At 40.4% G+C, this 13,259-nt stretch overlaps 1 protein-coding gene across 2 annotated transcripts; it reads left to right on the forward strand.

Moving 5' to 3' along the window:
- The first annotated feature begins 4,296 nt into the window (after positions 1–4,296).
- LOC103154702 (zinc finger protein 501) lies at positions 4,297–11,501 on the forward strand. 2 transcript variants are annotated; one of them, XM_007576077.2, is made up of 5 exons: positions 4,297–4,699; positions 7,713–7,866; positions 7,950–8,011; positions 8,088–8,184; positions 10,210–11,501. In XM_007576077.2, exons 1-5 carry the CDS (start codon positions 4,523–4,525, stop codon positions 11,232–11,234), a joined length of 1,515 nt encoding a protein of 504 aa, XP_007576139.1. In that variant the 5' UTR covers positions 4,297–4,522; the 3' UTR covers positions 11,235–11,501. The 2 variants fall into 2 exon arrangements, with proteins under 2 accessions (XP_007576139.1, XP_007576140.1); XM_007576078.2 differs by having other exon boundaries at positions 4,298–4,699; positions 7,953–8,011.
- Positions 11,502–13,259: the final 1,758 nt, after the last annotated feature.

Raw genomic sequence — 13,259 nt, forward strand, 5'->3', positions numbered from 1 at the left:
CGCCCTTTAGCTATTGGAAGCTCGAATTGGAAACCAACTTCAGCTTCGTCGTTCCCACGAAGCCAGAGGTACTAAGAGTGACTATCTGGAGTCCGTCTCTCGTTATCCTGTCCGGTAACGATCTTCTGTAGCCCTTTAAGTTTCAGTCTAACAGCGAAACTGCAGCTTAACAGCAGTCCATATTCGCGAACAGCTAGGTTAGCTTCGCTCTAGCTCTCGAGTACATACAGCGACGAAGAAAAACAAACACAGTCTAACAGCTTCTCATTGAAACTCTACTGTGTCCTGCTAACTTGCATACTGTATATTACAACTTCTCCTGACGACAAGTTTGTGCTTACTCACTTCGAAACCAGCTAACTGCTCCTTCTCTGCTATCTCCTCTCATGCTGAACCCACTCTTTTTTTCCTCACACCTCTGCTACCTTCACAGACCGTACTACCGAAGGAAAATACAATTTTCGCTGGCAATTCCCCAAAAAGTAAAGATAACTTATTTTAAACAATGTAAACACATTTTTAATAACTTTATATGAACTTTGAAATGTTAATTTAAATAAAATGATAGAATAAATAAACTTATTCTTGCTATTTATTATCTTAGACTTCTCTTATGTTTTACTATACGGGTTATACACAAATTAGGAATAACAACCCAGGTTGTTACAACCAGGGTTGTTAAACAGATATAAGCAAAAATTCACATTTTTGTTTTTATGGTGCCATGTATATTATTTTGAGAGACTTTTTATTGGTAGAGTCATATATAGGACAAAATAAGATAAAACTATTTAATCTATCAAGGTGGAAATTTTCCTTCGGCTCTGAAATGATAAATCATATTCATAGAATCACATTATCAACAATTTGTGAATAGAGCAAAACACTTAGCACGCTATAGGTAAATGTTATTTAGTTTAGTTAAGAATAATTATTGCACTGTCAATAAATGACTTCTAATACATATTCTTAGTTGCCAAAAGAACACAGTAACATCTTCATGAGCTCAGAGGGTCAAACTGATGAATAAAGAGGATGGATGCTCTCTGCTAACTCTGTCTCAAGACAGAGTTGTTTTTGGTTTCACCACTATTTACCTGCTGTTATACCTGCCATTCAAAGTATTCTTAAAAGATTGTCTGGTAATCTGCAGTTCATGTGACCAAACCAGCCGAGGAGATGAAAAGTTAAAACTTGAATTAAAATGTTGTTTTAACTTGAGTTAAGTTAAAACTCTAGTTAGAATGTTAAGTTTTAACATTTTAACTCAACAACTTCTAATTGTGTATAACTAGGTTGTACACAACCTCAAGTTGGGTAACCCCAAGATCACTGGGTCTTCTTAAAAGATAGAGTCTCTGAGAACAGTTCTTAAAGATATAGGCAGTGTTTTCAGCAAAGTTGAGCTGACTGTCCAGGAATGACACAAGGATTTTAAAATTTGACACAGTTTCAACAGGTTGGCCATCGAGAGAAACTGGAATCACTTTCAGGTCTTGTTTATGTCATTTAGTTAGCTCTACTTCCTTAAGAAAATGGAAAGGTATGTTCTTTTGTGAGGGAATTTATCTTTTACTGTTCCAGTAATTCCAGAATTAATAATAAATAATAAAGATTTTGTGGTATTCTGATTTAGTAATGTAATTAGATTAGTTATGTTACCACCCCCACGCCACTAGAGGCAGCGATGGACCCCGAAAAGATGCGGCTAAGGAGCAGATTTAGAAGTACACCGAAAACTACAGAATTTGTTAAAAAACTATGAGCTGCGCTTAAGTAAATAAAAGATTGAAGTTCAAATACATGCTGAGAGTGAAACTCCTTCCTAAAGGTGAAGATGTATCACAGATTTAAAAAGAAAATAAAAACGGGAGACCGTGGATAATACAGGAAATAGCGCCCCCTTCGCTTCCGGATTGCAATGGTCCCATTTCCAAATAAGGTATGAGACTGACAGTGGTCTGTCCCCGCCCCTTTCTGTTTGCTGCAGCGAGGTGTACTTTCTCTGGGCCGCACTAATGTTATACCGTCATATCACGGTGGGGGCCACGAGACATCATCCTGCGGGCCGCGAGAGTGAGACCTCTGGTCTAAAGAGAAGCTTCTTCATACTTTCTGTAGAACTGTTTTTCAGAAGATATCTGGAAAATCTAAAGAGCTCCGAGAGGGCCTACACTGTGTTGGAGAGCAAAGTTGGTTAACTCAAACTGGACTGATTATAATTAACAAGTTTTTGCATTTTAGATGTTCATCTCAATAGGTTACTATATCAATGAAAAGTTATTTTACTTAAGGTACTATTAAGTTGCTATTTTACTTAAGTTTGTCCTGGCTGCTTTTTTTTTTTTTTTTTTTTGCTGTCTAAAAGCAAACAAATAGTAAGGCCTCTACTCAAAAAGCCAAGTTTGGACCTCTGTGTACTTTTGAATGTCAGACCTGTATCTATCTGCCCTTTCTTTTTAAAATCTTATAAAAAGTGATTTTTAGTCAACTACAGTGTTTTTTAGAATTTTATCCTTGAAAAGTGTCAGTGTCATTAGATCCCATCACAGCACTGGGGGCTGCACAGTCTGTGGATGCTGGAGTTGTCCTTTACCTCACAGGGACTTGATACAGTGGATCACAAAAATAGTTTAAATTGATTTATTTTTATTACAGGCACAGTGCATATTAGTAAGATTTCTGTAAACATGCAGAGTTAGCCAGAAGGCTATTTTTCACCTTCAGTCCTTAGACAGATGATAAAAGTCGCCCAGTCCTGCTGTCATGCCTAAGTTACAATGTTGGCTTTCTAGGCTTAGCCTCATATTTAGTGGGAAGATCCTCCTCTGTAATGATTGGTGACCTGCCTTCTTCCACTGATCCTATTTCTTGTGGTGACCTGTCCATCAACGGACCTCAGTGGTTCTCCTGCTGGAAGGTAAAACTCTGCCCCAGAAAGAAAGAAATATCTGTATTTGTTTAAAAAAAAGAAATAAAGTTTTTTGTTGTGTGGAATTTTTTTTAACCCACTGGCATACACTCTGTGCACAATTATTATTACAAATAGCAGCTATAAGTTTTCCATTCATGGAGTCTGTCAGTTGTTGATGTGTTGACGATCTTTTTGTGCAGCAGCAACCACAGCCTCCCAGACACAGAGATAAATCTCCCATTTAAGAAAGACCCACAAGTTTTCAATGGGGTTTAAGTCTGGTGAGGAAGGGGGCCATTTCTTTCTTTCTTTCTTTCTTTCTTTCTTTCTTTCTTTCTTTCTTTCTTTCTTTCTTTCTTTCTTTCTTTCTGTCTGTCTGTCTGTCTGTCTGTCTGTCTGTCTGTCTTTCTTTCTTTCTTTCTTTCTTTCAGACCTTTACTGGCTAGCCACATAGAGGAGTACTTGATGCTTGTCATGGAGTATCGTCCTGCATAAAAGTCATGGTCTTCTTGAAGGATGCAGACTTTTTCCTGTACCACTGCTTGAAGAAAGTGTCTTCTAAAAACTAGTAGGCTTTGGAGTACATTTTGAGTCCATCTTCAACCTGAAAAGGTCCAACTAGCTCGTATTTAATAATAGCAGTCCATACCAGTACCTGCCTCCACCTTGCTGGTGTCTGATGTGAAGTGGAGCTCTGTGCCCATCACTGATCCTCCACAGGCCCATCCATCTGGTCCGTCAAGAGTCACTCTCATCTGATCAGTCCATAAAACTTTTGAAAGATCTGTCTTCAGATCTCTCTTGGCCCAGTCTTGATGTTTCAACTTAGGTGTCTTGTTCAGTGGTGTTCGGGTTTCATCCTTCCTTACCTTGGCCATGTTTCTGAGCTCTGAATATCTTGCATATTTGGAAAAAGCAAAGAATTGGTCATAGTCACTTGCATAATGTGCAAAAACATATGAAATTTACTCAAATGAACAGGAGACTGTTTTTTTTTATGTGTATCAAATGGCAGTAAAACACCAAAACGTTGATCAATTGCCAAAAGCTGCTGAAAAAGGAAGAAGAAGGCTACAGTAAACCTGTTAAAAATAATTATAAGAAAACATTCACTAAGGGCTTGTTCAAATTGTGAAGAAATAGAAGGAGTGGAACATATTTTGATAAAATGTAGAAAATATTCAAGAGAAAAACTGGAAATGTAAAAGACAATGGGAATTTCAATAGCAAATGTTTAATATATTAGTGAAGACTCAAGCACTTACAAAATATTTAAAAGAAAGTTAGCTGGAATAATTTTTAGTTATTTATTTATTTAGTTATTTATTTAGTTAGTTAGGCAAGTTAAATTTGTGAATTGCACCTCAGTCCAGTTGATGGCGGTAATACACAAAAAATGTAATCTGCCAATGAAACGTCATAGAAGAAGAAAATCATGCACACAAAACGAAAGCTGTTCTATCCGGAGAAGAGTTTTGTTGTTTTGTTATAGAGTTAGAACTGCTGTTTTAATTCACTGATTTCCTCTCGGTTTCCTCAGGTTTAACTGGTGTGCCCTCAGTTAAACTTACTGTGCAGAGTCGCTGACGCTACAGACAGGCGGCCGCCATGAGCTCCACCATGTCTATGCACACTCAGCTTGCAGCCGTCATAGAAGCTCTGGTCCACGCTGCGGTCGCGGAAATGGAAAGGCTGGAGGACGAGAGGGCGCTTTCCAAGGCCCGAGGGACCACAGAGGAGCGGCATGAGACGGGAAGAGAGCAGAAGGAGACCCGAGAGAAGTTGGTAAGGAGCTACAAGCTAATTACCGTGTGTTTTTTGATGTTGAATGCTTCTGAGTGGACCATAATACTTTAGACTCCATATTGTTTTATGTGAGAGCATACACAGAACTGTAAAACACAATATGTTTAATATTTGAAGAACAAACAGTGGTGTTAGGATCCTGGAAGACTCGGGGCTTTGCCCCAAAATAATATACTGAATTGAAATCAAGTTTTTCTCTTAATTCACAACAAATGTCTTCTGATCACAAATTGATCCTTATGAAAAAGTACAGAATGCTTGTTGGAACAGATTGGTTTTTCCAAGCATCACTGTCCCTCTTCATCTCCGACTCCATGCGCGCCCATCTCACTGCTACTGTGAAAAATGAAGTGAAGCAATCTAATTCGGAGCTTGCCGTCATTCCGGGAGGATTAACAAAAGAACTTCAACCGCTGGACATTGGTGTAAACAGGCCGTTCAAACAGAAGTTGCGAGTGTTGTGGGAGCGATGGATGACGGACAGCGAACACACGTTAACTAAGATGGGGAGGCAGCACCGGGCGAGTTACGCCACCATGTGTGAATGGATGGTGAATGCCTGGGCTAATGTATCTGCCTTAACTGTTGTCCGAGGTTTCGCGAAAGCCGGCATCATTGCTGAACCTGGCAATGAGACTGACTCCAACAATAATGAGAGGGAACCTGGCATGTTTGATGGCGAAATTGCCCAGCTGTTCAATTCAGATACAGAAGAGGAGGACTTTGATGGATTTGTGGAAGAAGAAGTGAGTGTATTGTTACATAGTCGAATAAAGTTCAACTAAACTTACTGTTTTGTTTCCGTTACCTTTTTTTTTTTTTGACCGTATGTTTTAGCATGCGTCTTATAATCCGGTGCGCCTTATGTATGGGTTAAATACAGAAATGGACGCCATAATTGAGAGTGCGCCTTATAATCCGGTGCGCCTTATGTATGGGTTAAATACAGAAATGGACGCCATAATTGAGAGTGCGCCTTATAATCCGGAAAATACGTTATTGATTTTGCTCAGGCCCTCCTTCTTGTCAGTCAGCCTCCTGCAAGCAAAAGCTGTATAATTGATCTGATTGTTTAGTGAAGGAGCGAGGAGTGAAACAGTTTTTCTACCACAAAATTAACGTTTATATTAAAATTTTTGTATGAAGTCAACTCAGAGAATATTTCTGTTATTTTTATAAGTAAAGAAAACACACTTTTTGAAACCAGAAAACTCTCTGCGAGTGCTTTTTATTTTGAGTGAGTTGAAAACCTCCTCCTGAAACTGCTCTGGCATTTTTGTTTTTTGGACCTTATTACGATGCAAGAGTCGCCACAACAATGCTCAATTAATGATTAAAAATAGTTTCACAAGTTTCTGTCTAATGAAACTGGCAGCATTCCCTCCTCCTGGATGGGCATGTAGGGAAATCACTTGTGTTATGATGTTGACTTTACAGCTATCCCTCATACTGAGCATGCATGTAGCAACAGTGAAAGGAAAAACTCCAGCAGAACCTGCTCACTACACGTGGCTCTCTGCCATGACTGACTGGGGGTTTGAGAAGACAGAGCAGAGACACAGAAAAGAAACAGTTGAAGTGATGTAGGATTATTTATGTTCATGAAAGCAAAAAGTTAATAGCAGGAGAAGGAGATAACGCTGACATCTTCCAGTTGATGGGAGCATTATGTCAGACGATGGCTTCCTCTACATAGGAACCACAGCCAAACAGAATGAAACACCAGGCGGGGGGTGTCTGCAGGATATAATCAAAGGGTACACACAAAACTATCACTGTACCTGACCCACACGAGCACAACCACATCCCAAATGCGCATCATGTGCATGACATACAAAACCTAACCCTCACAAATATGCCACAAGAAAGCGAAGCGCATGGCCCACAAAAACAGCAGATTGATCCACACAAGGCCCAACATGCACAATGCACACTTGCACAAGCACTTATATGCCTGCTTGGTTTACTTTTTTAAAAAAATTTTTTTAAATTACACTAAATAATAAAGACAGAAAAGCAAATCCTACCTGCATGATCCACATGATGCGAAGGAGGTCGGAGGTTCGCAGGCTCAGGTATCGTATCTAAGACATCCAGGGGAGCAGGAGTAGGAGAAGAGACAACATTTGGGAAACATTGTTGGCTTAATTTCTACTCTTTTTGACAAACGTCTCAACTAGATTTTATTTTTTTAACTCTCCCGCTGTCTTAGTTCTGGAAGAGTGCGGCAGATGTCAGTCGGTCAGTGGAGAAGTGATGGGGTGTCCCACTCTTCAGTTCCAGAAACCACAAAGCAAAAAAACTTGTAAAAGTGCAAGGGGGGTTCTCTTGACCCCCCCTTAGTACTGCAGGTTTAAAGTTGGCTTATTCATTTTTGCCTAGCTTAACTGCCTAGTCATATTTAGCTTACGCCAAACCACCAAGTAAAAGTAAATTCACAAATAACTGGTTGAACAATCTTCCCAAATTTCCTTAATTTTGGGTGATCGTGATCAGCCGTTACTTACATATGAAACTGATCTTAAATACCTCCACAAGAGTCTTAAAATCAGTTATTGTTTCCTTTTGCTCTGCTGTTAGAGAAGGCTGACTGAAACACCTGCCCACTGGGTTTGCACATTTGTTGTCACAGTTCATAGGTCATCAGGAGCAGCCATGTCGTTTGTTTGGAAGTATTATACAATTAAAGAAAGAGAGGAAAATCACAAAATCCCCAGAAAATATCTTCAATATTTGTTGATGTGACAATGGATTTCTCTTCCAAGGGCTAGTTTATTTCTTGTGTTCCTGGACAAGCAGGTGGAAACTGCCTCCCTGTTCCGACAGAAACAGGAGTTTTCTTCCTTATTCTGCTTCAGCAGAATAAGGAATTTTTGTGTTTCAGTTCTTAAAGGCTGGAAGAAAACATGTTCATTAAGTGATGAATATTCATCATACTGTTGCTATTTATTCAGTGTTTTGCATGCGTCAGCTGGATTGTATAACCTGATAGGTGCAGTTTGCTTCCATCATGGAGACTCTGGGAAACCAGGCTCTGGGGAGGATCCTACACATCATGGATGAAGCCAGGCTTGTGGCTCAGGTAGGGCATGTCTGTAAGAAGCCACAGACCAGCGTCCTCAACGTCCTCAGCCACACATCCGTGGGTATGAACACAGGCAATGCCCCCAATAATGTCACACACCAATCAAAGGAGATGGAGAGTTATGATGTCAATATTTGTTCCCAGCAGAGCTTGAGCACTCATATGGAGTCAGAAACCAAAACTGTAAGGCAGAAAGAGAAGCTCAGGTAAGTCTGTCTCACCTGTTCATGTCTGTGTTGCCCTCATTGACCTTACTGACATCTGGATGTTGGGTCACTGCAGCTGAAAGCAGGTGGTGATGCTGTGGAGACACAGTTTGTTCCAGCGGTCAACGTTAAAGATGGACATGGGAACATTGACCTGGAAGCCATTAGAGAGAGTGAGAACTTGATTCATATTTGCTAGAAAATGAAATTTGAACATGTCAGCATTTTTCTCTAAAAATATCATTCTAATAGGTACGACACTGTCACGTGATGTCAGTAACAACCCCACACAAAGAAATGACACTGATCAGTCTATAACTTGGATTTAGTTCTAATTGGTGGCCTATTAAAAGATTTATCTTCCAAGGTATCAAACTGGAAGCATCTAATGATGGGAGTTTTGCTTATTTGACACACTTAAATATTTTAATTAATCTGATTAAATGCCAGAGGATTTCTGACCCTGCGGTGTCCTTTTGCACCGCAGGGCCTAGCCTGGTCCCATTCGACCCAGCCTCCTTCGGCCTGGCCCTATGATGTAAAAATGATGTCAAAATGCTAAATTTAGAACAGTTCACTGCTCATGTACTACGGCCATATTAGTTTCAGACAAACAAGAGCAACAAAGTTTGTGTTTGAGTCTCATCCTATTTTCAACAGAGTTATGGTAACAACAAAACACTGCTGCTTTAGAGTCTGCTGGGGTGATTGCGACATGGTAATGTTGGAATGGCAAGAAACATCAGTGCTGTAAGCAAGAGGAGCCTATCCCATCAGGTCAACAGGGTTCTATTGAAGCTGGTGTCGAGGAGAAATGTCAGCCTCTAACTGACAAGCTTCTGGACATCAAACCCCGCTTCAGCTGATGGCCCGGTCAGCCTGAGAAGCTTGCAAATCTTCCAGCCACCCCCTTTAATGTTATATGTCTTTCACTTGGAATGAGGCTGAATTGTTTTAGAAATCTGGAAAAATAGATTTCTGGGATTTTGTATTTTGCTTACTTTCTTGATCAAGGCAACTGATAAAAACCTCTGATAATTTTGTTGAGAACAGTAACCAGCATTTAACGGCATGAAGGTGACAATTTCCAGAAAGACCTTCATTTATTAATTTCCAGTGCATTCCAGCGTATTTCCAACTACAGCACACAGTAAAATATCCAGCAAAACAGAAAAAGTAGATAAGTTGCAAAAAAACCAAAATCATTGAATCATGTTTAATTATCTTTCCCTGAAACTGTGGTTGAGTGAACTTTTTAAATGTAATGAATTTGCAAGGAATGTTTTATGTTGCCAGACAGGCTGTTAAGGGTGCAGTACTTTTTTTTGTGGATCTTTTTTTGTTTTGTTTTTTTTTTTAGCTTTTTTTTTTTTTAGCATCTTCCCTAAATTGATAAAATCCCAATTTTTAAAACTGAACATTTACTCAGCTTATGTGCCTGACATGAACTGGAAAATCAAGTGTGTCTAAAAACAAACAAAAAGGAAAAAAAAACCTCTGTTGGTACACAAAATGAATTTGTAGTGTTTTCTGTTCATTTCTTTGTGTGTGAATTATTTAAACTGTCACTGACATCTGGAGTGTTTTAAAGTACCGATGAATCCACATATTACATCATATTGTATAAAAAGACAACCTAATATTTCATACTGGTTAACTAGTCACACTAAACCTTTCCCATTAGATCAGTTGGGATTACCAAAATGATTTCATTTTTGCTAAATGCAAGCATTTAAAAATATTTTGTATGATTTTCTTTGACACTATGCAAAACACATGGAGGAGCAAATGCAGTGAGTCAATGACTTAAATGAATGAATGTGTTTTTGTAGTCATCATACACACTTGGTGTGATTAGCAATTTCTTAGAATTTGAATGTATTATTAAAGTCAGTCTATGTAATTGACCCTGAATATGTATGATCAGATTGAAATTAATTTTATTTTTCACAAAAGCTTTTGTCTGGGAATGTTTGAGTCTAGGAACCGTATAGTTGGATTTCTTCTTGGACAATGAGGGAGAAATATGTCTTTTTTTACAGTGTGCAAAATATTTGTGATGAGCTCAGTACTTATTTTACACACACTATCTTTTAGTGACAGTAGTTCAGGTCCAGATTTACTCTAAAATGAGTCATTCTCCAGAACTGTTGGTCAGTTCAGATAATACCTCTATTGGTTTTTGTGTTTTCTCTCAGGAACTTGGGTTGAAGCTGCTCCATCTCCACAATCAGACCCAGAGCTGCTACCTTCAGAGTTTTCTGTTCTCTCTGAGACTTCCCAGCAGAATGTCTCCCAAACGTTGTTCTCATGCTCTGTCTGCGGGAAGTTCTTCTCATCTCAAAGCAACCTGAAGTCTCACCAACTCATCCACACAGGGGAGAAGCCGTTTGCCTGCAGTATCTGCAGCCGAGCCTTCCGCCAGCGCCAAAGCATGCAGAGCCACATGCGAACACACACTGGCGAGCGCCCGTTCCAGTGTCCTGTGTGTGGAAAACGGTTTTCAAAGCAGGCACAGCTCAAGACACACACTGTCATACACACTGGAGAAAAGCCGTACGGCTGTGATGTGTGTGGCCGTCGCTTTAACCTGCCACAGAATTTGCACCGCCACAGTGTCACCCACAGTAGGGAAAAAGTCTTTATCTGCAATGACTGTGGTAAAGGCTTCACCCGCGCTGTTACACTCAAAACACACCAGCTCATCCACAGTGGCCAGAAGCCCTTCAAATGTGAGCAGTGCCCCAAATCGTTCAGGCATGCCGTCAACCTCAAGAACCACCAGAGGATCCACAGCGACCTGAGGCCCTACAGGTGTGACCTCTGCGGAAAGACGTTTCGACAGGCAGTGAATCTTAAGATCCATGGCCGCATCCACACTGGCGAGCGGCCCTTCAGTTGCCAGCAGTGCGGAAAAACGTTCAGCCAGCAGAGCAGCCTGATCTCCCACAGCCGCACTCACTCCACAGACAGGCCCTTCCACTGCCCGACCTGTGATAAAAAATTCAACAATGCCAACAGCCTCAAGCTTCACCTGCGCGTTCACACTGGAGAGAAGCCGTATGCCTGCGAAATATGCGCCAAGACCTTCAGCCAGGGAAGTCACCTGAGGACGCATAAGAGGCATGTACATGCTGGTGGCAAGCAGTTCATCTGCGACAGGTGTGGGAAGAGGTACGCCGACCAGCGCTACTTGAAACTGCATAAGTGTTGCTTTGCATGAACTGCCAGGAGTCGGCTGTCTCATAAGACGACAGTACACTACTTCACTTTCCACAGTTAAGCACATCAGTTGCCAAGGAAACTGCTGCAACATCCTTCTGTACAGAGGTTCTGGTTGGTCTGAGCCCTCAGTTTTATTTAAGACTTTCTGCGTACAAGTTTTATAATTTTCTATAATATATTTTTCAATATGAATGATGAATAAAATCTAAATGAGCTCATCTGTCTAGATGATGCTGTTTAAAAATAAAGTAAAACATTCACTCTATAGCCCACTGTCACTTCATTTTAGTCCAGTAGGAATCAAGACCTCTCTCACAAAGATGACATGGGCAAGAAAAGCAGCAGCACACATCGTGGACAAGACAAATGACATCAATAACCAAAATAGACATTACAAAATGAAAGTAAATGACTTGATGCAATCAGCTGGGTGTTCTTAAAAACGTTTTAGCCAAACCGCAGACCTGGCTCCAGAGGAAATTAGTATGTCTTTTGTGGGGGCCGAGTAAACAGGTTTTTTATTTAACATAAACATTACTGATCCCGCTAGTTGTTTGAAGCAGGATTTTCTCCTGTGGTGTGTAACTTGTGGTCATGAACTGTTCCAAAGCCTCCAACTCTTCAACACGCTGTCAGGAGGTTTAGTGTCCAGGTCAAAGACATTGATGGACTTTTTTTTTTATTAGCCATCGCTATATAATCCAGCGCACATGTACGATGCCGTAGTTTTGCACACCCATTCACGCTCAGTACTGAGAACAAACTGCGCTCACGCACCAAATAACGTAGAAATGTGCGTGCCTGTCCTAAGTGGTCACTTAACAGGTGACCCCTAAAAGATTTGCCTGCAAGAGAGGGGAGCGGCTGTCTGCTGTAAAAAAAATCAATGGGTTCACTGTGCAGCTGTGAGTGCATCCACTAATCAGCCGTGACTGATTAGTTTTTGAAGAACAATATGAAATACGACTTAATCAGATACCTTATTTCCCCATTTCATATTGTTTCTGAACTGTTCATGCTTAGAGCAGGGTGCAATACGTTGATCTCGGCATACGGGTCAGATAGACTCAAGAAATTATAACAGCAGGTGCGCAGGAGGGGTCCAATTTCATTTTTCGTCATGGGGCCCAAGATTTCTGGCGGCACACCCCTGGGTCAGGGACGTAGTTGTAGTCTGTCAAAATGACAGATGCAGTTTTTTTTTTTGTTTAAACAGTAAAAATTACAGCAGCTTTAGAAACTATTGACTTGTTAATGTCTCTAGATCTGTTTTAAAATATATAAATTTAAATGAAATTATATACTAATTTTTATTACTTGATTTGCTACAAAAACATCTACAGTGTTTTAGTAGGATACGCTTTACATAAAATGAGTTATTTCTGTTCATGCACACATGATGGCAAGCTTGCTGCTACAGAAGTGAGGCTCTGTAGCAGCAGCCAAGGTGGGGTAAAGTGTTATAGCTGAGGCGACGGAGACAGGTGCAGCAGGAATCGAATCCATTGAAGAGCATTATTGCATTAGGCACTGTTGATATGAGATTCTCTGGTTGTGATTGGTGGGGGATGGGGGAGTGGAGGTGCATCTGAGGGTGTGGGGGGATGGTGGCGCTCATGCCATTTCCCACAAGATGCCACCCTGGGCTGTTGCCCATGTCAGAAGACGCCACTGAATATACCACTAAATATACACCATTTTTATTACTTGCTTATTATTTGCTTTGAAGTGGACTTATGACTGGAAAACACATAGTACTGCTCCTTTAACAGAAGGCACAAACACCACACACATTGACATACTGTTAAAGAGTAAAAAATGTGTAAAGTATGTGTTAACACAACATTTTGAGCCTATTGAACTTGTAAGCAGCATCATATACTTTGTGTTGGTTGCTCATTGTCTACGAGTCAAAATAACATGAAATGTTCACACATATATGACCTCGAGGGCTTTCCACTGAGTACTTTGATCGATCAGATTCAAATCACATGATGCAAATGTCCACTGATGAATCAGACAT

The sequence above is a fragment of the Poecilia formosa genome, unplaced genomic scaffold (assembly GCF_000485575.1).
Source record: "Poecilia formosa unplaced genomic scaffold, Poecilia_formosa-5.1.2 Scaffold396, whole genome shotgun sequence".
Taxonomy (NCBI): Eukaryota; Metazoa; Chordata; class Actinopteri; order Cyprinodontiformes; family Poeciliidae; genus Poecilia; species Poecilia formosa.

Excerpts from the sequence above, each read along its gene's own strand:
- LOC103154702 (XM_007576077.2), top strand. The coding sequence starts at position 4,523 with ATGAGCTCCACCATGTCTATGCACACTCAGCTTGCAGCCGTCATAGAA. Across the intron at positions 4,700-7,712 it reads AGGAGACCCGAGAGAAGTTG|GTGCAGTTTGCTTCCATCAT; the intron begins GTAAGGAGCTAC and ends ATAACCTGATAG. Across the intron at positions 8,185-10,209 it reads CCTGGAAGCCATTAGAGAGA|GAACTTGGGTTGAAGCTGCT; the intron begins GTGAGAACTTGA and ends GTTTTCTCTCAG.